This window comes from Chanodichthys erythropterus, chromosome 3 (genome assembly GCF_024489055.1).
Source record: "Chanodichthys erythropterus isolate Z2021 chromosome 3, ASM2448905v1, whole genome shotgun sequence".
Taxonomy (NCBI): Eukaryota; Metazoa; Chordata; class Actinopteri; order Cypriniformes; family Xenocyprididae; genus Chanodichthys; species Chanodichthys erythropterus.
The window spans coordinates 41,530,200-41,552,128 of NC_090223.1; the positions used below are offsets into that span (position 1 = coordinate 41,530,200).

The 21,929-nt window shown below is 38.7% G+C and overlaps 2 protein-coding genes across 5 annotated transcripts in view; both read right to left on the minus strand.

Moving 5' to 3' along the window:
* asic2 (acid-sensing (proton-gated) ion channel 2) overlaps positions 1–1,346 on the minus strand; it is a 448,191-nt gene extending 446,845 nt beyond the window's left edge. The window contains exon 1 of the mRNA XM_067375601.1: positions 732–1,346. Coding sequence (XP_067231702.1) covers positions 732–1,346 — 615 coding nt within the window. The remainder of the gene's footprint in view (positions 1–731) is intronic.
* A 13,252-nt stretch (positions 1,347–14,598) lies between these two features.
* hrob (homologous recombination factor with OB-fold) lies at positions 14,599–21,516 on the minus strand. Of its 4 annotated transcripts, none has more exons than XM_067375629.1 (10): positions 21,346–21,516; positions 21,186–21,239; positions 20,050–20,982; positions 19,777–19,860; positions 18,785–18,922; positions 18,196–18,304; positions 17,842–17,927; positions 17,432–17,551; positions 17,013–17,214; positions 14,599–14,834 (listed from the first exon to the last, which is right to left on the minus strand). In XM_067375629.1, the coding sequence occupies exons 1-10, from the start codon at positions 21,373–21,375 to the stop codon at positions 14,776–14,778; spliced, it is 1,815 nt and encodes a 604-aa protein (XP_067231730.1). In that variant the 5' UTR covers positions 21,376–21,516; the 3' UTR covers positions 14,599–14,775. The 4 variants fall into 4 exon arrangements, with proteins under 4 accessions (XP_067231730.1, XP_067231722.1, XP_067231713.1 ...); XM_067375621.1 differs by having other exon boundaries at positions 17,013–17,211; positions 18,785–18,925; XM_067375612.1 differs by having other exon boundaries at positions 18,785–18,925.
* Positions 21,517–21,929: the final 413 nt, after the last annotated feature.

Here is a 21,929-nt window from a genome sequence, read left to right on the forward strand (position 1 = left end):
ACCTTTAAGGTTGAACCACTGTAGACACATCAACTATTTTAATGTCTTTACTACTTTTCTGGACTTTGAATGAAGGTTATTACGTCGCTTTCTCTTGGGGATCAGAAACCTCCAAAACCTCTCGGATTTCATCAAAAATATCTTAATTTGTGTTTCAAAGATGAAAGGTCTTATGGGTTTGGGACGACATGAGGCTGAGTAATAAATTACAGAATTTTCATTTTTGGGTGAACTAACCCTTTAAATTCTAAAACAAGCATAATTTTAGGAGAGAAATCCTAAAATATCTCAGAGTTACTGAGGTAGAATCTATTCTGAATCCTTGAAGTACTTGGCAAGAGGCACATTAAATCCTAGGAATTCAACAGATAATTAATCAGCCCATCACATTACATAAACATTCCAGGAACAGAATCGCAGTCAAGGTGAAAACAGCTGCACCTTCAGAATGAAAGCTAGCTTTTCCAGACACACACAGACAGTCTTAGAGTATCTTAATGGAGCAGTAAAACTCTTCAGACCACAGCTTAGCATCCAGAACTACACCATCAGCAAGAATCAATATCATTTCTTTACAAACCTATGAAACAGCTCAACAACAAGGATAATCTTTAGAGCTAACAACACTGAGCCCATAACGCTTTAGTCCACAGCAGTGAAACACACTTCTTCCGAGTCAATTGATCGCTAAAAGAAATACCTTGTGAAAGAAAAGTATTGCAGACACTCACCGTTTTGAAGTCCTGGTGGCTGCACTCCTGGCCCTGGAAGCGGCAGTAAAGCATCATCTCCTTCAGGTCGTGACCCACTCGTTCAGTGAACTCCCGCATGCTGAAGGGCTTTGGCCGGTAGTTAGTGAAGTTGGATTTCTCTGTGAGAAAGGCCAGCACATGGGGCTCAGCCAGGTGTGGCTCGGGGATCTGCAGGTGCACGTCCAGCAGGGCCAACAGTTCCCCGGCATGGTAAAGGTCATTCTGCGTGAGACGTGTGAAACGGTAGGCGTTCAAATTACAGACGGTGACGGCGGGGAATACGAGGCTGCCAGAAACCACAGCATCCACGCTGGTGACGTGGGGGTAGGAGAGGAAATAGGCCAGCCGCTCGGCACTCTCCAGAGCAAGTAGAACTAGGCTGGCCAGCAAGGCCACGCTCCAGAGCAGACGGCGCGAAGTGGAGCGGTAAGAGGAGGACGAGGAGGAGGAAGAGTAGGGGAAGATGAAGCGCAAACCATGCAGGGTGCTTCGGTGGGCAAAGGACTGCCAGGACGAGGGGCTTCCCAGGCTCCCCATCCCTCCGCTCTCTGTCTCACGACTGACCTCACTTCCACAGCCCTCCTTCAGGTCCATGGCAGACACGCACACACCTGCGGGGAGATCAGTGATTGTCAGCTTAAGCCCAGGCACCTTCTGGCATCTGATTCTGGCTATATTTCACTACATTAGAGTTTCAGAAACACATCAATAATGTATCATGAAATATAGTGAAGCGCCGGGTTTGATGCAAACATGAAGAGACACCGTGACACTGTAAGGCTTTATGAAAAAACATAAAACTGAATGTAGACACCAGTGAGAGAGTTATGTAACATGAACCCTACTGACCAAAGAAACTGTGACAGTTTTAGACACAGATGAAAGAGAAAAACAGAAAGAAAATGGAAGGTAGGAAAGTAAGAAAGGAAAGTGAAAAATAGAGAGGATGGTGAAAGAGATGAAAAATTACAAGGAAGGAAGAAACATGACAAGGAAAGAATGATGGAATGAGAAAGAAGAATGGGAGGAAAGAAGGAGAAAGAAATCTAAGAATGAAGGAAAAAGAAAAAAAAATATGTTCAAACAGAAACAAATCATGGTACACACACCCCCTGAAACCATAATCAAACGGTCTCCTGTCCAATCAGAGGAAGCAACACATACAGAGAGAGAAAGACAGGGTCCATTGAACACTAGAAGTCAGAGCTGCTCCTACAAATAAATATCAGGCTGGACCAGAGATCACAGAGCACAGAAGGAGGATCAGATCTTGCTCCGTATTAAGCAGTGTGAGAGGGCGGCAATGGAGTGGAAGATGCTGCCCAAGGGTTTCCCTCCGTCTGTCTCTCCACCCACTCCATCACTTCAGCCCCTCCGAAACCCAGGATCCTCCCTCTCTACGCAATCTCCCTCCACCATTTCCTTATTTCACATCAATCTCTCTCTCGCTCTCTAACTTTCTCCCACTTGTTTAAGAAATGTTTTGAAAGTGCCCAGAGCAAATACAGTAAAGAGTTTGGCAATAAAGTATTAGTCTACTTACAGACATGTCAATAAAGCTAACTGAACTGCAATTGAATAATAAATAAAATATTACATGGAGCTTAATAATCCCATCCCCCATAAACAAATTCATGCACGTGCACACATATACACACACACACGGTCACTAGACATCCAATGGCAATTCTAAGCACCTCACGTGCAGCCTAACGACACAACATCCCGCCGTGCATGAGTGAGTGTGTGTGTGTGTGTGTGTGAGAGAGAGTGTGAGTGAGAGAGAGAGAGAGAGAGAGAGAGAGAGAGAGAGAGAGAGAGAGAGAGAGAGAGAGAGAGAGAGAGAGAGAGAGAGAGGCGGGTCAGAGCGGGCCGGAGAAGATGTTGTCGTTGATCCTGAGTCGACTCAATGTGTGAGCGCGATTTTCTCCCAGTCGCGCGCTTCTCGCGCTAGTCCAGCCAAACCATCGCGCGCCCGGCGCTTCCGCTCCTCTTCTCGTCGTATCCAAGCGAAAGACCGCTGAGCCGGTACAGATGTGAGCTACACGCACACATTCACACGCAAAAACCCAAACTGAGGTAGGGAGAGAGAGGGGGCTCGTTCGCTCTTGCTCTTCGCTAGACACTGTGCAGACTTCCCTCTCTCGCGCTCGCTTTTCTCTCCTCTCCTCCCGCGTGCGTTCATACTCCACTCCTCTTCTCTTCGCTTAGAGCGTGATGGATGGACACAAGAAGCAAATTGTGGGTAAAAGCAGGAACGGAGAGACTTCAAATACGAAAACGGGGAGAGGATGGGAACACACAGAGTGAGAAAGAGAGAAAAGATGGAGTGATGACAGATAGTGTATTTGGTGCCCGGCGGGCGACTATCATCACATTGAAAATGTGAAATAGAAACTGTGTGAGGCATCTTTAAGTTTAATGCTTGCGTCTGCACAACATTCAAGGCACAAACACTTGAGGGAGGGGGACTGAGAAAAGCAATAAGACTGAAAGGGATAGATATGAAAAAGAGAGATATAAAAAGAGGGATAGAGAGAGAGAGATGCTACAAGTGTTGTGTTGTAATGCAAGCAGACAGGACAAAAGAGAGAGAGGGAGGGAAAGAGCAGGGACTGTGAGATACAAAATAAGATGACAGCAAGAGCTGAATTTGGAGGAAAGTAAAGATTTGCCAGAAGGGTATAAAAATAAAATGTAAACGGATGAGAGCAGCTGGTGAAAAATTTGATATATAAAGAAATATGTCATTCCTCCATCTCTGAGTGCCACTGTAGAAGATCATTCTACAATACTTTTTGCATTTATTTCTCCTTCCATTTCTCCTCCTGACAGTCATGTAGTGCGACTCTTCGGAAATGACATCGTCTACGCCACGTTTTTCACGGCTCATCTGGCGGGAAACGCCAGACCGCATTAAGACAGCAGAGCCTGAGGAACTGGATGGCTACTTGAGCTCCCTTCACCTCTCATAAACCTCCCCAGATCAAGCAGACAAGAAAGAAAGAAGCTTGTTTTATCTTTCACAACAGACCGTAAACATCTTTCTCAGGTTTTTTTTTTTTTTTTTTTTTCTTCTTTTTGGGTTAGGTGAGGTGGAGAAAATGTTCCTCTCTATTTCATTGCCCTTGACACCCATTTCATTCTCCCTTTCTCTCCCTCATCGGTCTCTCTGCTGCACACTTTCATTCCTTCATTCCAGTTCCCTGATTTCCTCATCTGTTTCAGCCCTGGGTACGCAGATGTGAGGAACAGAGAAGGGGAACGAGCAAAGTGGTAATTTATGAACCTCTGCAAATACATTTACACAAAACGGGTGCACGGGACACACACACACACACACAGCTCTGATTCAGAGTATAGAAAGCGTTTGGCACACAGATCAATAGGTGAGGCTGGAACTTTATACTGGATTTCTGACAGCCTGTAATGACACAAGCTCAAAAACCATTTGAAAGAGTAAAAAGGGCGTATGAGACACACGGTCATGACCTGACAGGAAAAATACATACTGCCTGAAGCATCATGCCCATTCACCCGAATTAATATCAAACGCAACTTTCAAACACAAATTATTGGTATCTTTGAGAAATGAGCGTGCACAGTTATTGTAGGTAAAAAAAGAAATGGTTTACACAACCATCTTAAATTTGTTTTAATGTTGAAAAAAAAAGTCTCATCAAGGCATCATTGATTTGATAAACAATGCTGTAAAAGCAGTAATATTGTGAAATATTATTACAATAACTGTGATGCCAAAGCAGCCATTACACCAGTCTTCAGTGTCACATGATCCATCAGAAATTCTACAGTCATTGCCAAAGGTTTTGTCAGTGACATAAATTGTTGTTTTTTAAGAGAGAGAGAGAGATTATTGCTTTGGTATTTGTAAATTATTTTTTCATGTTTCTATGGTCTACTGGAAAACAATTATATGAATTTCATACATTTTAAAGGCTTTTATTGGCCAAAACATTTAATATAAGCAAAGAGTCCATATTTACAGTTCATTGTAACCTCTGCAATTCACTCTGGGATGCTGGATATCAGCTTCTGGGACAAATCATGACTGATGGAGATCCATTCTTGCCTTATTAGTGCACGGAGTTGATCACAGTTTGTGGGATTCTGCTTGTCCACTTGTCTTTTGAGGATTGACCACAGGTTCTCTACAGGATTAAGATCCGAGGAGTTGCTTGGCCACAGATCCAAAATTTCAAATGTAATGATCTCCAAGCCACTTCATGTGACAAGCTTGATCATGCTGGAAAAGGCATGGATCATCACCAAATTGCTCCTGGATTGTTGGGAGACGTTGCTCTTGCGGGACGTTTTGATACTTTTTTTTATTCATTAACAGTGGTTTTGGGCAGAATTGTGAGAGAGCCACTCCCTTGGACTAAAAGCAGCCCCACACATGGATGGTCTCAGGATGCTTCACTGATGGCACGACACACAACTCATGGTGCAGTTCACCTACTCTTCTCCGGACAATTGATTTTCCAGATGTCTCAAACTGTCAGAAGGGGGCTTCATCAGTTTCTGCTGTCCAATCCTTGTACTTACTGCAGAGCTTCAGTCTGTCCTTGATGTTTTTCACTGAGAGAAGTGCCTTTTTTGCTGCCCTTCTTGACACCAGGCCTTTGTCCACAAGTCTTGGCCTCACTGTGCGCGCAGATTCACTCACACTCTACTGAGCAGCTCTGCACTGCTGGTGACACGATTCTGTAGCAGACTCCACAGGAGGAGACCGTCCTGGCGCTTGCTGGACACTGTGGGACGTCCTGTAGCCTGCTTCAGTGCAGCTGAACCTCTCTCCTTGAAGTTCTTGATTATCCAGTAAAAGGACTGTTCAAGTGCAATCTTTTTTGAAGCAATTTCCTTGCATGTGAAGCCATTTTGTTGCAAAGTGTGATGATGCTGCACATCTTTCTTTGAAGGTAACATTGCTAATACAAGAACACAATGATTGGAAGCACTTCTTCCCTCCTTTTATAGCAATCAATCAAAGTGCTCTTATAATCCAGTCACAATATGCTCGTTCACACTTTCCAGTGTGCTGATGATACAATTAGTGAGCTGGTCATTTTGTGCCAGGGCCAAAAAACTGTATGGTAGGATTTAAAAACTGGATTTTTGTGATAAGGTTTTGTTTTTTTTGGGGCCAATGAAGCTTTTTGAAATAACTTAAAAATGCATCTGATCACTCTGTACAACAATCTAGAAACAATGAGAATCCACAACACAACTAAAGCAGCCAACTTTGTGAAACAAAATTTGTCACTGTCAAAACTTTTGGCTATGATTGTAATATGCTAATTTAGTGCTCAAGAAACATTTCTTATTATCAATTTTGAAAACATTTGTGCTGCTTCATTTTTTATTTTTTTATTTTATTTATTTATTTATTGTGGAAATTGTGCAACAGCATGTATTTGAATATGGTAGTGTATGTCTAAAATGTTATAGCAAACATCACTCTTTCACATATTCTGTTAAATTAAGTTGCACCTTCCATAAATAATCTATTCACTCTCATGTCTCTCCAAATGCATGACTTTTCCATTCAACAAATTGCATGATGATCAATGGCTGTCAAGATCAACTGCAATTTTGACTGGTTTATTAAAACATAGTTTAGGTCAGAATTTTCGTCCTCTTTAATGCTAAACAAAAATGTATCAGCATCTAGCAATCCCACTTCACATTTCAATTTTATAAAAAAAAAAAGGGGGGGGGGGGGGGGGGGAAGCCATAAAAAAAGTGCATCCATCCATCTTAAATATAATCCACATGGCTCCGGAGGGTTAATAAAGGTCTTCTGAAGCGAATAGAAAAATATAAAAGAAAAATATCCATATTTAAAACTTTATAATCTAAAATAACTAGCTTCCAGCAAGTCGACTTGTGCCACAAAAGTAACCCATGACACGATGTATGACGTAGGATTTAAGAGTAGCGCAAGCTTGGACGCCTCTCGTGATTTAAACAAATAGTGCTGGGCAACAATCTCAAGCTCCTCTTTCTCTTATATCAAAATCCTCACACTTTTCTTTTTGAATTTCTTGTTTTAGACTTCTAATTCATGACCGGTGTTTTGTTTTGCTCTATACTCTGCACTTCAGCATTCGTCATTACGTCATGCTTCGGGTCAGAGGTTACTCTTCCTCCGCAAATCAATGCGTACGGCCGTCTGCCAGAATCAAGTTATTGTATCAATAATGGGGAACACTTTAGTTTAGGGTCCAGTTCTCACTATTAACTAGTTGCTTATTAGCATGCATATTACTAGGATACTGGCTGTGTATTAGTACTTATAAAGCACATATTAATGCCTTATTCTGCATGACCTTATTCTACATCTTACCCAATTCCTGAACTTAAGAATTACCTTATTAACTATTAATAAGCAGTAATTAGTTTATAGTTTGAGGCAAAGTCATAGTAAATAGTTAGTTAAAGGTGCTAAAGAGGATCTTTTTGTCGACTGAGAAACCAAAGACTGTTAGTGAGTTTTTTAAATGAGCGCATGCGTAAGAACAACCCCCCTCCTTCACTCGTGCACGAGTATTGGAACACGAGTGTTTACCACCGGCATTCGCTGTGTCGTGTTAGTGGATTAGCCAGAGGGCCAACCGTTTACGCGATGATCACGTAATCGATTGGCTGATGTTTTTAAGGCCCTACCTCGTGCACAGATTATGTATATTAATATTATTCCTTTCAGTGCACCTAATAAATAGTCTTTTATCAGTTAGTAAAGACAGTTTCAAGTAATATTGCAAAAATGTATAAAACAAAACATCCTCTTTAGCACCTTTAAAAGTGAGGATTGGACCCTAAAATAAAGTACAACATAATAATGTTTTAAATATGGATTTATTATTGTTATTTTTATTACAAAAAAACATTGCATCACTTCAGAAGGCCTTTATTAGAAGATAGGAAGATAGTCACATGCACCTATGATGGTTTAAGGGTAGTAGATGGTAAGGGTGAGTAGCTAAATCATGGGATAATTTTCATTTTGGGGTGAACTAACCCATTAAGTGAGCTTGAACTGCCCCTGTGCCCCTTCACACACACACAAAAAAAATGTTCACTGCCATATGGTGCACAAAGAATGACAAAACGTTGACTTCACGTCGCATTGCAACACTTGCATTATCCTGCTTGAATGTCTGAACACAGAGTTCATTCAAATTTAGGAGATAATAAGGATGCACTGATTCTGGCTGATACTGAGAAGCCAATTATTTTCACATTATTGCTGATGAATGCCACATATTAAAAATGTATTAAATAAAACAAATCTTTGGCTGTTCAGTTGCATCTCACTGGTTTTTCAGCATCTTGCATTACAAAAATTGAGTTTTTCAACTAGTTGAGACAAACAGCAATGCTTCCAGTGTGACCAGCGCCTTATTGCAAACATGGCACAGAAGCCCTATTCTGTGTTGATGATCAGCAACAGAAAAGACACATGAATGTCAGGACAACAGCGCCTGTTAACCTTCATGAGGACGCGGACGCACAGAAGCTTCTTTGTTTAAATTATCTCAAATTTACTGTTAGATGTAATGTAATTACCTTGACAAACTATACATCATTAAAAGATCTAAGACTCAAGCTTCAATTTCTAACCTCTGTTTTACTCTCAAAATCTTATAGTGACCGTAATTTGTTAATATGCATCAGGAGTTATGAATATGAAAAACGGAATCAATACCTATTCTTTGAAACATGAGCATCAGCCCCATTCATTGAGAAAAATGGTCATCATAAAGACACGTTGACAAAGCAACATCCCTCAGGGCTTTTAGGTCAAAAGCATGCACATTTGGAGAAATACTGATGGATTCTCATATGTTTATGTCAAATTTCTATACATAGGAGTAATATTTATTCAGTTTTTACCCAAAACGCGCCGTTGTCATCATTATGAGCACTGGATACTCTGATGTACTGTTTTCAATTCATACTTGCAGCCTGAGGATGCTCTATACACATTTTGTCTACAAATGGCACTGGTGAAGAACAGGCATACCATGTGACATTCCAGGAACTAACAAAGGCTTCCAGAGAATGCTATAACATGCAGATAGACACTAGATAATAAATACACAATTGCGACAATATATGGTTTAACTGTGTTCTTCATGCCCTGTCGGGTATTTCATAATAATAGATTTGAATAGATAGAATGCAATACTAATCGCTTTTCTCATTGTGCAGAAGAGTACCTCAGGGATGACGTGTTTTTCTAGGCAAAACCCAGAAGCGAGTTAGCATTTTAGGACTTTCATCGCACTAAAGTCTATGGTTTTTTTTAATAGGTTTTTGCTAAATCGCATGAAATACTGTAAGGTCTGTGGATAACAAAGCCTCTAAATATTGTCACGTTTTGATCTATGACATAAAACACACCAGTTATAACCCGTTTGTGATTTTTTTTAAACCTTTATTTTGTCTTAAAAAACGGCGGTTGCTAACAAGTTGCTAAAAGGGACTTAGACGTCATCATGACAAACAGGACATTTGAACAGCATTTCTCATGAAAAAGTGGAAAAGTATTCATAACAGCACAGATCATAATCAGCGATCATGGTTTTAAATAAAGTTGTTTTCTAAGTAAAGTGTGAGGAAGCTTGGTGGTGGTGATGTTGATCCGCGACCATGGTGTGCTGTAGTCCGTTTATAGCCTTCTGTCAGCTTTTTATATCTGACGAATTTATTTAGCCTTCAAAATGTATAAATGTTGTTTTCACTTGTAAAGATTATCTTGATAGTATAAATGTTGTTTTCACTTGTAAAGATTATCTTGACAGACAAAACGTGTAATTGTCATAACCCTTTGTTAAACACAGAGCTTATTTTCTGTGATTTTCCAAAAGTCTATGGGAAAAATGCATAGGCTTTCGATCAAGTGAACCCGTGCGCCACTAACTTCCGGGTTGGCCTACAAAAACACGTCATCCCTGAGGTACTCTATATCATAAAAGAATATATTTTCTTTTTGAAGTTTCCGAAGCCACATCACATCACAGAAGGTTATTTAAAACACTCGACTTGTAAGTTTGTAGTAAAAAAACATGGGTTTAATCTCATAAATTGTTGTGTTTTGTTGGTGTGCTAAGCTAACATGCAAGCTAGCCCATAGAGAAGCACCTGTTCTGAGCAAATGTAATGCAAATAAATAATTTTTAATTGCAAAGCTCACTGATTTTTTTTCCTTTTTTCAAGAAGGGTATTTAATACAATTTCAAAAAAGGTGAAGTGAGAAGTTTAATGAAAGAAATGAGGGATTAAAACTGTGTGAATTGAAAGTTGTTAGTAGACGTGATCTTGAAAAACATTTAATACAACTGGCTTTAGCTGCGGTGCATTTCTAGACTGCAACAAGGCCAACTTCAATTTTATTTTCATAAAGATATTTCATAAAAATAAAACTTTGAAGCTATTTATAACCTTTTTTTCATAACAAGAATTAATTAATTATGACTTTACAATAAACTGCAAAATGTCTGCTTTCAAATGAGACCATACTTATGCTTTTGCAAAGGGTTCATGAACTGCATCCGTTTTAGTTTGGGTATGCCATTTCTTGGGATTTTTTCAAAAGCAGGGGTGCTGGCTAACAATAGTCGGTCACCGTGATTTTGTCAAGTGATCAACACATTTTGTTGATACTGGAACAACATTCTAGTCTGAAAATTTAGTCTAAACCCTATTCCTATCCCTAAACCTAATCCTACCCATAACTTATCCCTGAAAATCAGAGGGGAAAGACAGGTGAACATAAACGGTAAACTTCTCCCTCAAATCTGATTGGTTGATTGGAATGTTGATCCAGGAACATGTCTGTCTTGGCAAAATCACGGTGACCAACAATAATCTGTTTCTACCTAACAAGCACCTTTACTTCCCTCTGGAAAAGCAAATTTAGTTTGATCCGGTGTAATTTTAGCAGTTTTTAATATTTTGTATTAGTTTTTATTTTTACATTTTCCAACTTTATTCTAACTTTAAATATTTAGTAACTGTGTTTGTCATTTTTATTAGTTGTATATTATTTTAACTAATAAAATAATGCAAATTTTTTAAATTGATCTTTTTATTGATTTTTATTGCAGTTTTAGTTAAGTATATCAAATTGAACTACACAAAAATAAATACGTTTTCAGGTATTGCTCTAGCTTCTGATAATCATGATAATTTCTCCAAGTATAAAGACAGAAGCTGTATTTTACCTGTTATTTTCAAGTAGTTCAAGACAACAGCAGGCAGGGTCACTGACATAACTCTTAGCAGCCGTTTAACTGCACATCATGAGACCTAAATTAAAAGTACAGTGAGAACACACCTGTCCAGTTAGAATAATAATTTAGACCAACAGATTATATTCACAATTTAGTGGAGAAAAATAAATGAGACATGTGTATACTTTGGCGCGTTCCAAGAGGCAAGATGGCGTCTCTAATGGTGAAGGTCTTCCAATCAATGCTGAAGAGTTGGGTGATTGATCCTTCAGGTGTCTCCATGTGTAACAATGAAGAGCTTTTCAAACTGAGAGAAGACCCAATACTGATTAAATCTGGCTTTCGTTCAAGTGTGTTAATTACTCGAGGCAAATTAATAAGACCTAAAGAAAAAGGTCGGAACACTAACGCCTTTATGGACTGAAGCTAAAGACCTCATGGAGGAATGACTCGGTAAACACGCTTCAATCTGAGGCTGATCATTAGTGCGCACGTCGCCCCCTAGCGACTGATACACATCCTACAGCATGCATTAATGCTTAAAATGCCTGCAGAAGAGATTATTGGGGTGATTCATCCGACGGAAGCTAGACGAGCCAAGAGTGTTAAAGAGAAGTGAACAAATCTCTCTTTTTATAAAAGAAAAATAAGTCAATGCAATATGCCTATTAAATCCCTTTAGTAAAGAAATTAACATGAGGATAGAGTCCAAATGAAAGAGGACATATAAGAAATGATGGCTGCCATATTACATTTACTGATAATCCCCATCCTCCATCATTCACATATGCCATTCAAAGCTCGTCTCGCACCAAAATCTCTGTGGAGGCCACCAAAATGCTGACAGCTGTAGGGCTTCCAGACTGTTAATGACTTAATGAAGCGAATAAGGCAAGGTCCCTGTGCCCCTTCAGCTGCAGTAATGAACAAAGTTTAAACATGGATTACTCCTCCTCTGGGCCCCGGATAAAACTCACACATTCATTCACCGAGTAACAAGAGACATCTGTGACATGCTGACAGATTAGATCAGATACCGTCTTTGTTCTGAGCTCAATACTAAGCAGCAAGAACAGGTTTATTAATGGAGGAAAATGCCTATAAGAATTTCAAAGTTCAAATCAAAACCCCTTAATGCTGCATTTGGCCATTTAAAGATGACACAGATTTTGATGAAACAAAGAGCTTTTGGATGCAGATTAACAGTAAATACTAATTAGTTATAAACTAAATCTGCACCTGCTAAATCACATATTTCTTTCTCTGTGTGTGTGTGTGTGTGTGTGTGTGTGTGTGTGTGTGTGTGTGTGTGTGTGTGTGTGTGTGTGTGTGTGTGTGTGTGTGTGCTTTTGTTTATATTACATTGTGGGGACCAAATGTCCCCATGATGTAATATAAACCTGAGTTCACCTACATCGTGGGGACCAGCCAGCGGTCCCCACAATGTAAATGGGTTTATAAATCATATAGAATGAGTTTTTGTGAAAAAGTAAAAGTTTGCACAGTTTCCTGTGAGGGTTAGGTTTAGGGGTAGGGGCAGGGTAGGGGGATAGAATGTACAGTTTGTTCAGTGTAAAATGCATTGAAGTCTATGGAAAGTCCCCACAATTCACAAAAACAAACTCTGTGTGTGTGTGTGTGTGTGTGTGTGTGTGTGTGTGTGTGTGTGTGTGTGTGTGTGTGTGTGTGTGTGTGTGTGTGTGTGTGTGTGTGTGTGTGTGTGTGTGTGTGTGTGTGTGTGTGTGTGTGTGTGTTCCAAAAGTTTGGAACCACTAAGATTTTTAATGTTTTTAAAACAAGTTTCGTCTGCTCACCAAGGCTACATTTATTTAATTAAAAATACAGTAAAAAATAGTAATATTGTAAAATATTATTACAATTTAAAATAACTGTTTTCTATTTGAATATATTTCACAAAGTAATTTATTATTTTCAGCAACATTACTCCAGTCTTCAGTGTCACATGATCCTTCAGAAATCATTCTAATATGCTGATCTGCTGCTCAAGAAACATTTAAAATGTGTACAATTGTACAAAATATTTGTGTACAATATTTTTTTTTCAGGATTATTTGATTAATAGAAAGTTCAAAAGAACAGTGTTTATCTGAAATCTAATCTTTTGTAACATTATAAATGTCTTCACTGCCACTTTTGATTGATTTAATGCATCCTTGCTGAATAAAAGTATTCATTTCTTTAATTTATTTTCAAAAAAATAAAAATAAAAATTCTTACTGACCCCAAACTTTTGAACGGTAGTGTATAATGCTACAGAAGCTTTGTATTTTAGATAAATGCTGTTCTTTTAAACTTTCTATTCATCAAGGAATCCTGAAAAAAAGTACAACTGTTTTCAACATTGAAAATAATCATAAATGTTTCTTGAGCAGCAAATCATCATATTAGAATGATTTCTGAAGGATCATGTGACACTGGAGTAATGATACTGAAAATACAGCTTTGCCATCACAGGAATAAATTACTTCGTCAAATATATTCAAATAGTACACAGTTATTTTAAATTGTAATAATATTTCACAATATTACTGTTTTTTTACTGTATTTTTAATTAAATAAATGTAGCCTTGGTGAGCAGACGAAACTTCTTTTAAAAACATTAAAAATCTCAGTGGTTCCAAACTTTTGGACTGTACTGTGTGTGTGTGTGTATGTATATATATATATATATATATATATATATATATATATTATATATTATATATATATATATATATATATATATATATTATATATTATATATTATATATTATATATATATATATATATATATATATATATATATATATAATATATATATATATATATATATATATATAAAAAAATCTCTCTCACTCAAAAAAAAACAAAGAGACATACAGCGTAAGACACCCAGCTGATAGATCTAACCCACCTCCAGCCCAATTTATAAGTTATGCAGGGAGGACATGGGATTTAATATTTAACCAATTAATTATTAGACACAAGGTATGCCAGGGAAGACTGAATAAGTAATTGCACCTTTATGACTTTATAATGGGTTCACTGCAGTGAATACACCTAATAGAGAAACCAATAATACACAGAGCGACATGCTGTTGAGGACAGTGAGACCAAGAAAGTACAGAGAAATTCTTAAAATATGAAGATTAATCAAGACAGGTAAAAATGTAAATTAAAAGATGGCAGTGAAAGAAAGTAACAGGCTGGGACTCCCCAATTATAATCAAAGAAATGATCAAATCACATCAACCACTCAAGACATCTTTTAAAAGCTCAGAAAAAGCTTTTAAACAGCGTGAACAAACCCCATTATGCCAGCCACTCTGTTAGCACACCAAAAATGACTAATTATGCCATTCAAGTCCTTTAAGGAGGAATCCAGCTGGCAAAGTGTAGCCTTAATGGCTGATTAAAATTCACAAGGAAAGCTTGCCAAAAAAAGAACACATCAGATTACTGGCTAATTTCAGCATGAAATTAACATTGATTCTTAAAGACAAGTTCTTTCAACCTATATATTAGTACCTACAAAAGCATGTTGCATTTGTCAGCAAGACTCAAGAAGTGAACATCATTTATGGGTCTCATCGGGAATTTATTTCTTCAATTTATGCAAGTGAATTATGTACATATTTACAAAGGTTTACACAAAAACTGAACAAAAGTAGTGATATCTTTGGTTAATAGGTGTTTGTTTAATAGTGGGTATGGTCATAATATGTATTAATATGTTATACAATTATACTTTGTATTTAAAGTGATCAATGTAATCCATCATATGACTCCACAGGTAACTCCCCGAGCAGCTCATCAAGGTCATCTTAAGAAAAGAAACATTCACAAACAAAGATTAATACTCAAATGCATACACACTCCACAGTTCAAAGACATTGGAACATCTCAAAATTAGAAGTTAAAATTCTCTTTCCCCATATCATTTCAAACAGATCAAATGAGCACAGCATACCACCCACTGTTTAGAAGATAAAACATTTTTGTTGCAACTTAATATATTCTAGTGAGTTGTGTGATAAAAGCCATTAAAGATAAGTGCATTATTCTTATCGGAAAAACTTAAAATGTTCAAATAAAGCATAAACAATGTGAAAAATGTATAAATGAAAATTAATCGAGGGACACAATTAACGACTGTAAGGCCGATTATGAATGTAATTTGATACTTACAACTGATCATGCCCAAATGCACATAGTTAGTCGGTGTTTAAATGCCGTGTTTAAGTATTTTAAATCTTCTTCAGTCGAAGTAAACAGTCTTTGTGTGTTGAGCTCAGTTGTAGAATGTTTCAGCTAGACATTAAGTGTGTCCCCGGCTCTAGTGGTGTGCAATTTTGTTCAATTTATAAATCACATCAGGTCATCCTAGGCCTGACAGAGCTTCATAGTGACTAACATTAATGATACTACAGTAAATCCATGGTCAATTTTTCTGAAGGATGCTAAAAGCTTTCTGATTCCCACTATGCACGGCACAATGTTTTCCTCCTCAATGCTGCTTAGAATGTCAAGACAGTTGAATATGATTTAAATTATCTTAAATGGATGGTTCACCCAAAAATGAATCAATAATTACTCCCCCTCATGTCGTTCCAAACACACAAGACTTTCGTTCATCTTCAGAACACAAATGAAGATCTTTTTGATGAAATCTGAGATGTCTGTCCGTCCAGACAGCTACGTAACTGACACTTTGAAGCTTGACAAAGTTCATAGAGATCGTAAATCTAATCCATAGGAATTGAGTGGTTTAGCCTAAATTTTCTGAAGACACTTATTCACTTTATATGATGAACAGATTGAATTTAGGCTTTTGCTCACATATAAACAGATCAGCGAACATAAATGGAGTCTCAACTGAACCTGAATGACAAACGAGAACAAACCTTTTGCCTTAGCTCAAATGTGATGCGTAGCACGAGAATGGTTCTTGTACGTCAAAAAAAGCATGCTTGAGCTTCTGTTTAGCACAATGGAAGTGAGTTGATGAATGTTTGTGTGCGAGTAAAAGCTTAAACTAAATTGTTAGAGTTCAACTGTACAGCCAACCTTTCAAGAAAGACCAAAACCATGCATATACTCCAGTCCACATGGTTCAAGAACAGCATGCAATTTACTTGCAATGCTGCAAATTTTACAGGAATGCTAAGGGGTTAAATCTGTTGTTTATCATATAAAGTGATTGTCTCTCTTCAGAAAACTACACCACTCTATTCATATGGATTAGTTTTATAATCTCTTTATGAGTGCTGCTAGTATCACTCTGCTTGTCTGTGCCATTCCAGACTAGAGTATGGGAGTGTGGAAGCAGAGCATTTTTGTTTTGTTTGTTTGTTTTCTGTGAAGGTCTGTTTCTTCCTGCAGCAAGAATCCCCCCCCCCAACACACCAGTGTTTCCTTATCACTCCAGAAAAGCTCAGCGGTGTGTTTCCCAAAAGCATTATTAGACAACTATGGTCACAACTATGTCATTGCCAACATAGTCCATCAATTCAGTGTTTTCCCAAAAACAGAGATTCAACAAACATTCGCAAACAGCATCGTAAACTTGTGTGGTTGGAACTACAGCTTTCGACCTGTGGTTAGAAACACAGATTCTTGTTGGTATGACATATGGATCATGCTCTTGAGCACAATAAGCAACTAATCATCATATATATATTATTTATATATATATATATATATATATATATATATATATATATATATATATTATTTATATATATATATATATATATATAGTGGTTAAGCAGCGAGTTATATCACTGTACAGGAAATGGACCCCAGAGCAGGTTTTTCTCAGCAGTGGAAATGGAAAACTTGGAGCAAAGCTGGAGTGTTTACTAGCTGGGGCTCTCTCCGCTCAACTCACATACTATGTTCCAGACCAGCTTTCAGCCAGTACGTCGCTTCATGACTACAGCAGCACTCTTGTTTGTGTGTGACATTGCTTAATTGACAAAACTGTCTCCAACATACATACCTTTGTCCCATGCTGTGCCCTCTGTTGGTCCCGACACAGTAGATGCTTGACAGAGGTCATTAGAGACTGCTGCAGTGTCTAAACCATCAGCAGCCCGACTTTCCTCAACTGCATTTTCATCTTCGTCATCAAAGTGGAGCTCCATCTGAGAGACCGGGCCCCCTGCAGACCTGCTGGGTTCACTACGCAATGCAAACTCCTGCTTGTATGCAGCACAACAGGGTTGAAATAAAAACAAAACAATAAAAGATAAACACAAACAGTTTAATAGAGAAACATTTTAGAAAAAAGGAAGCATCTCCTGAAGACAGGTACAAAATGCTGGTGACCACCAAATTAGACTCAAACACCTGTAAAAAGACAATACAGAAAATGCAAAATACAAAAAAATACAAAAAGAACAGAACAAGGTGACTCACTGGTGGAGGGTGGGATGGCTGGGAGTTATGGAAGACCCCATCAGGTGGGTATATCTTGAGAAGGTTATTGGGTGTGACATTCAGGTAGTGATTTCGGTGTGATGGTGAAAACACACCCACCTTTAAAAAAATAATTAGAAATCTATGGACTCCTTGTCTCTTTATTGGATAGACACACAGTAGAGGACTGGAAATGATAGAGAAGCGTGCACGATGGGTTCTGCAAATATTGCGAGCCTGATCTCGTAATGCCCACATAAGCACTACGGCTCAACATGTACTGTCCATTAAGCCATGGCTCAGAGTAATAAATTAAAATAATAATGAGTAAAGTAAAACAATTTCTGGTGTAATCTTAAGTGCATATTATTTCATGTTATAGCTTATAATGAGGTCAAAAAGATAGTTACTTGTTTAAGAAGTAACACCGCTCCTGTCTTGAGCTCTCCCTGTCTGTCTTCCACCAGGCGACGATGAACTGTGCCCTGCATCTCACCTTCAGAGAGAAAAAGAAACAAGAAAATACAAGTCAAAAAAAAACTTTTCTAGAAACAAGACTGTGCAATCAGACCAGGAACACCGGCTCAGTCAGGGACCCCCTGATTTCACAATAACAGTGATTGTATGAGGGTGAGAGAGAACTTGAGACAGATGGATATGGTCATCCATATCTCCATGGAGACAGTAAGCTACGTTTTTAACAAGATAGATATATAGATAGTTAGAATTGGCTGGTAGTGTACATTTCACCCCAATTGTAGTACCTGTGGGATCTCTGAAGACGGCCTTTGCATCTGCATGTGTATGTGTGATACTCTTCAAGACAACAGCCATGTTAGGGACCTTATTCTTAGTTAGCTGTCTGAGAGCAGCCTGGAGGAGTGAGAAAGATTTAAGTCACAAATAAGCACAAAAAAAAGGATTAACAGAAAAGAGGAGAAAAAAAAAAACATAAGCTGCAGCACAGCCTCAAGGCCATTGGTAATGAATCAAGTGAAAAGCTAATCAGCATTTGTCAGCCTAATGAATATTTAACACACGTGTACCATTAGCAGAAGATCGTTATGACACACTGGGCAAAACACATTAAAATTACATTAATAATCACTTTAAGGTGACTGATGACAACGGTGATTATGTTTGTGTTAATCATTTAGGGAGCGGAGACTTCTCATTTGTCCCGATTATTGTCATAAACTTCCACTTCAGGCATAGAAAAGCAATACAAATATTTATTGTACAAATCTCGATAAAACTAAGAAATCTGAAAGCTAACAAAGTTCTATCCCAAGCACAAACACTCAAATAATCCAATTTAAATACACAGTGTGCTGTGAGATTTAAATAGCTCACCTTGCGGAAAACCATGACAACACTGTAAGAATTAAGAAAGCAAGAAGGGTTCTTCTCATCCAATCCCATCTCAGACTTCATCACTGCCCACGGACCCCTGCTGAACTCGTCATCTTCGCTCACCTGAGAGCTGGAAACCTGCTGAGAAAAACGGACATCCCGTCTGATGAGTGCAAGTTTGAGAGGATGTGCGAGAAAGTGAAAGTGTCTTTCTAAAACGATCACTTTATATGATGAACAGATTGAATTTAGGCTTTCATTCACATATAAACATTTATCTCACACATCAGTTGTGGTAAACAGAAGCTCAAGCATGTTCGCATGACATGCGAGAACCAGTGAGGTTCATTCTCGTGTTACGCAGCATTTGAGCTAAAGCAAGAGGTTTATTCTGTCATTCAGGTTGGGTTGAGATTCTATTTATGTTCGCTGATCAATGTTTACATGTGAATAAAATCCTCAATTCATTCTGTTCATCATATGAAGTGATTGAGTGTCTTTAGAAAATTTGGACAAAACTGCTCAATTCATATGGATTATATTTACAATCTCTTTATAAATGTTTAGAAGCGTCATAGTGTCAGTTGTGTAGTTGTCTATGGAGGGACAGAAAGCCCTCAGATTTCATCACAAATATGAGATAACTACATGAGGGTGAGTAATTAATGACAGAATTTTCATTTTTGGGTGAACTAACCCTTTAATTTACTTTAATTAGCTTTTCATCATTTCTTTCTCTTTTTTTTCATTTTAGTTTTAGTAATTTTGTTATGCAATTTATTTAGCTTTTATTTATTTTTATTTCTCTTTTAGTTTTAGTCATTTTAAATAAATTTAAGCTTTTTCATCAAACAATGTAGGTTTTATTTCAATTACTTTTAAAGGTTTGATAAGTTTTAGTAAACAATAAAAGTGGAATAAACAACAATAAAATGACACAACAAGCCTAAAATCTATTGACTATAATTTTGAAAGGTCCCACTTTCACATACCTCGCTTTTTAGGCGAGCAACCGCTCCGTGTGCAGGTGTCTGAGGAACTGACACAACAATGTCATCAAGAATCCGCCCACTGACCTACAAAAATCAGGAATATTGTAAGCAAATAGTGAGAAAACAAAGGAAATCTCTAGGTTACAGAACAGTAATTAACATAAACAACATGTTTTAGTGAGAAACAAGTCTTGCAATGTACTAAATAACAGAAATGGGCAGTACATACTGTGTGCCATTGACAGTAATCAGCTAAATTAATGCTTGGCTGACCTGCTGTGGCAGTGCTCCTGCTGGGCCAGGGAAACGGCGTGCTTTGGCTGGCATCATACAGCTCTGTGGTCTCTGAGGTGTCTTATTGGCTGCAGACACCAGCTGGACCAAGTGATTGGTCAGGACAGGCGTGTTGAGAGGACGAGGTGTAAATGTGGAAGAAGAATCGATAGCAGGAGACACGGAGTTGAAAAGAGATCCTCTGGGCTGCAGTGGGGTCCTCGGTGTCGAAGCACCCCTCTGGCACTGAGGCGACACATCTGGAGGCCTCGGAGTCACAGGTCTGGGAAATCGTGAGACTAATGTAGCGGGGATATGCATGTGATTTGGATTTTGCATAGGGGTAGATGGACACCTGGGGCCTTCGACATTGGAAACAAATGAGGTGTTGATTAAAGGCCGTGCAACGGACACTGAGCAGGCTGCGCCGAACCTTTCATGGGAGGACACTTCTGCTGCTGAATGTCTCATTCGTTTAATGGGTGAAATGTTGTCCAGCGATGGTGAAATATTTTGTGGCTCAGAAACCATCTGAGGAATGCTATCAAGCTCCTCCAGATCCACATCCCAGTCATCAAAGTCATCCTGAGGAGTGAGGTCTCTCTGCGGGACACTGAGAGATGCTGGCGGTGCAGAGTTTATTGGGTTAGAGGAGGGTTTCAGGGAGGACGCAGGTGCCCGGAGGGAAGAAACGCAGGAAGAAAGCGTCTGATGGCAAGGTATGGAGAAGTCTGGTGGGGAACTGATAGTGCCACATGTTGGGGATCGAAGAGTCGCCACACAAGCAGATTCTGATGTATTTTCCCCAGCGCCTGATGACAAGCTAACAGGTCTCTGCTGAACATGAGTGGATTTTTCAGCCAACACATGTGAGGACACAGATGAAGAAGATGTGCGCTCTGATGGACATGTCCAATCAGCTTCAAGCAAATCCTACAGATGAAAAACTAAGTTAAAAATATGGCAATATGAATACACACACACACACACACACGTTATATTTGTATTTCGTTTTAACTTGCGTGTGGCATTACTCAACTATAAAAAGCATCATATTCTATGTAAACTTAGTTTGTTTTGTAAACTGCACTAACATGCCTTAAAATACATTTCAAAACTAAAAGTACATTCCAAACCTCATCCTCAAACTCCTCTCCAACACTGAACAGCCCCTTCCATTTATTACCAGCCTGCGTCGACAAATAGTGAATAATATCATCAACACAAAATCGCAATAGTCAGTTTATATAGTTATTAGCTTACGACAAAAATGCTATCTCTTTGTACACAGCTTACCGTGGCTGTCATGTCTGTTCTGTTAATCATAACAGCAGATATGCAACGCGACAAGCATGAATTACTGGAGTATGGAAGTATTTGTTGAAAGTTTCGTTCTCATTAGGTGTGCAGACATGGAAAACACCGAATATAGAGTATAACTATCTAATTTTCACACCCTCGCGCCGCCACGTTCAAACACGGACAGCGTGCGTGACGTACGCAGGTGACGTGTTTTGTTGCCGCGTTCAGCACCGGTGACGTAGCGCCATCTGCTGGAGGTTTCCTACGCGTGCACACACGTACCCAAACCTGTCCTGGAGGACCCCAGCCAGCCCTGCGCATTCTGTAAGTCTCCCTATTCCTGACACACCCATTTCAGGTCTTGTTGTCTCTACTAATGAGCGCACGAGTTGAATCAGGTGCGATATATGAGGAAGACTGATGTGCAGGGCTGGGGTCCTCCAGGACAGGTTTGGGAACCATGATTTGTGATTTAAGAGACAGAATTTTTATTTTATTGTTTTACAGATTCAAATGTCTTTGTATTTCCCCTATTGTTATCTCAATAACAAATAAAAATGCACGTATAAATGATGGCG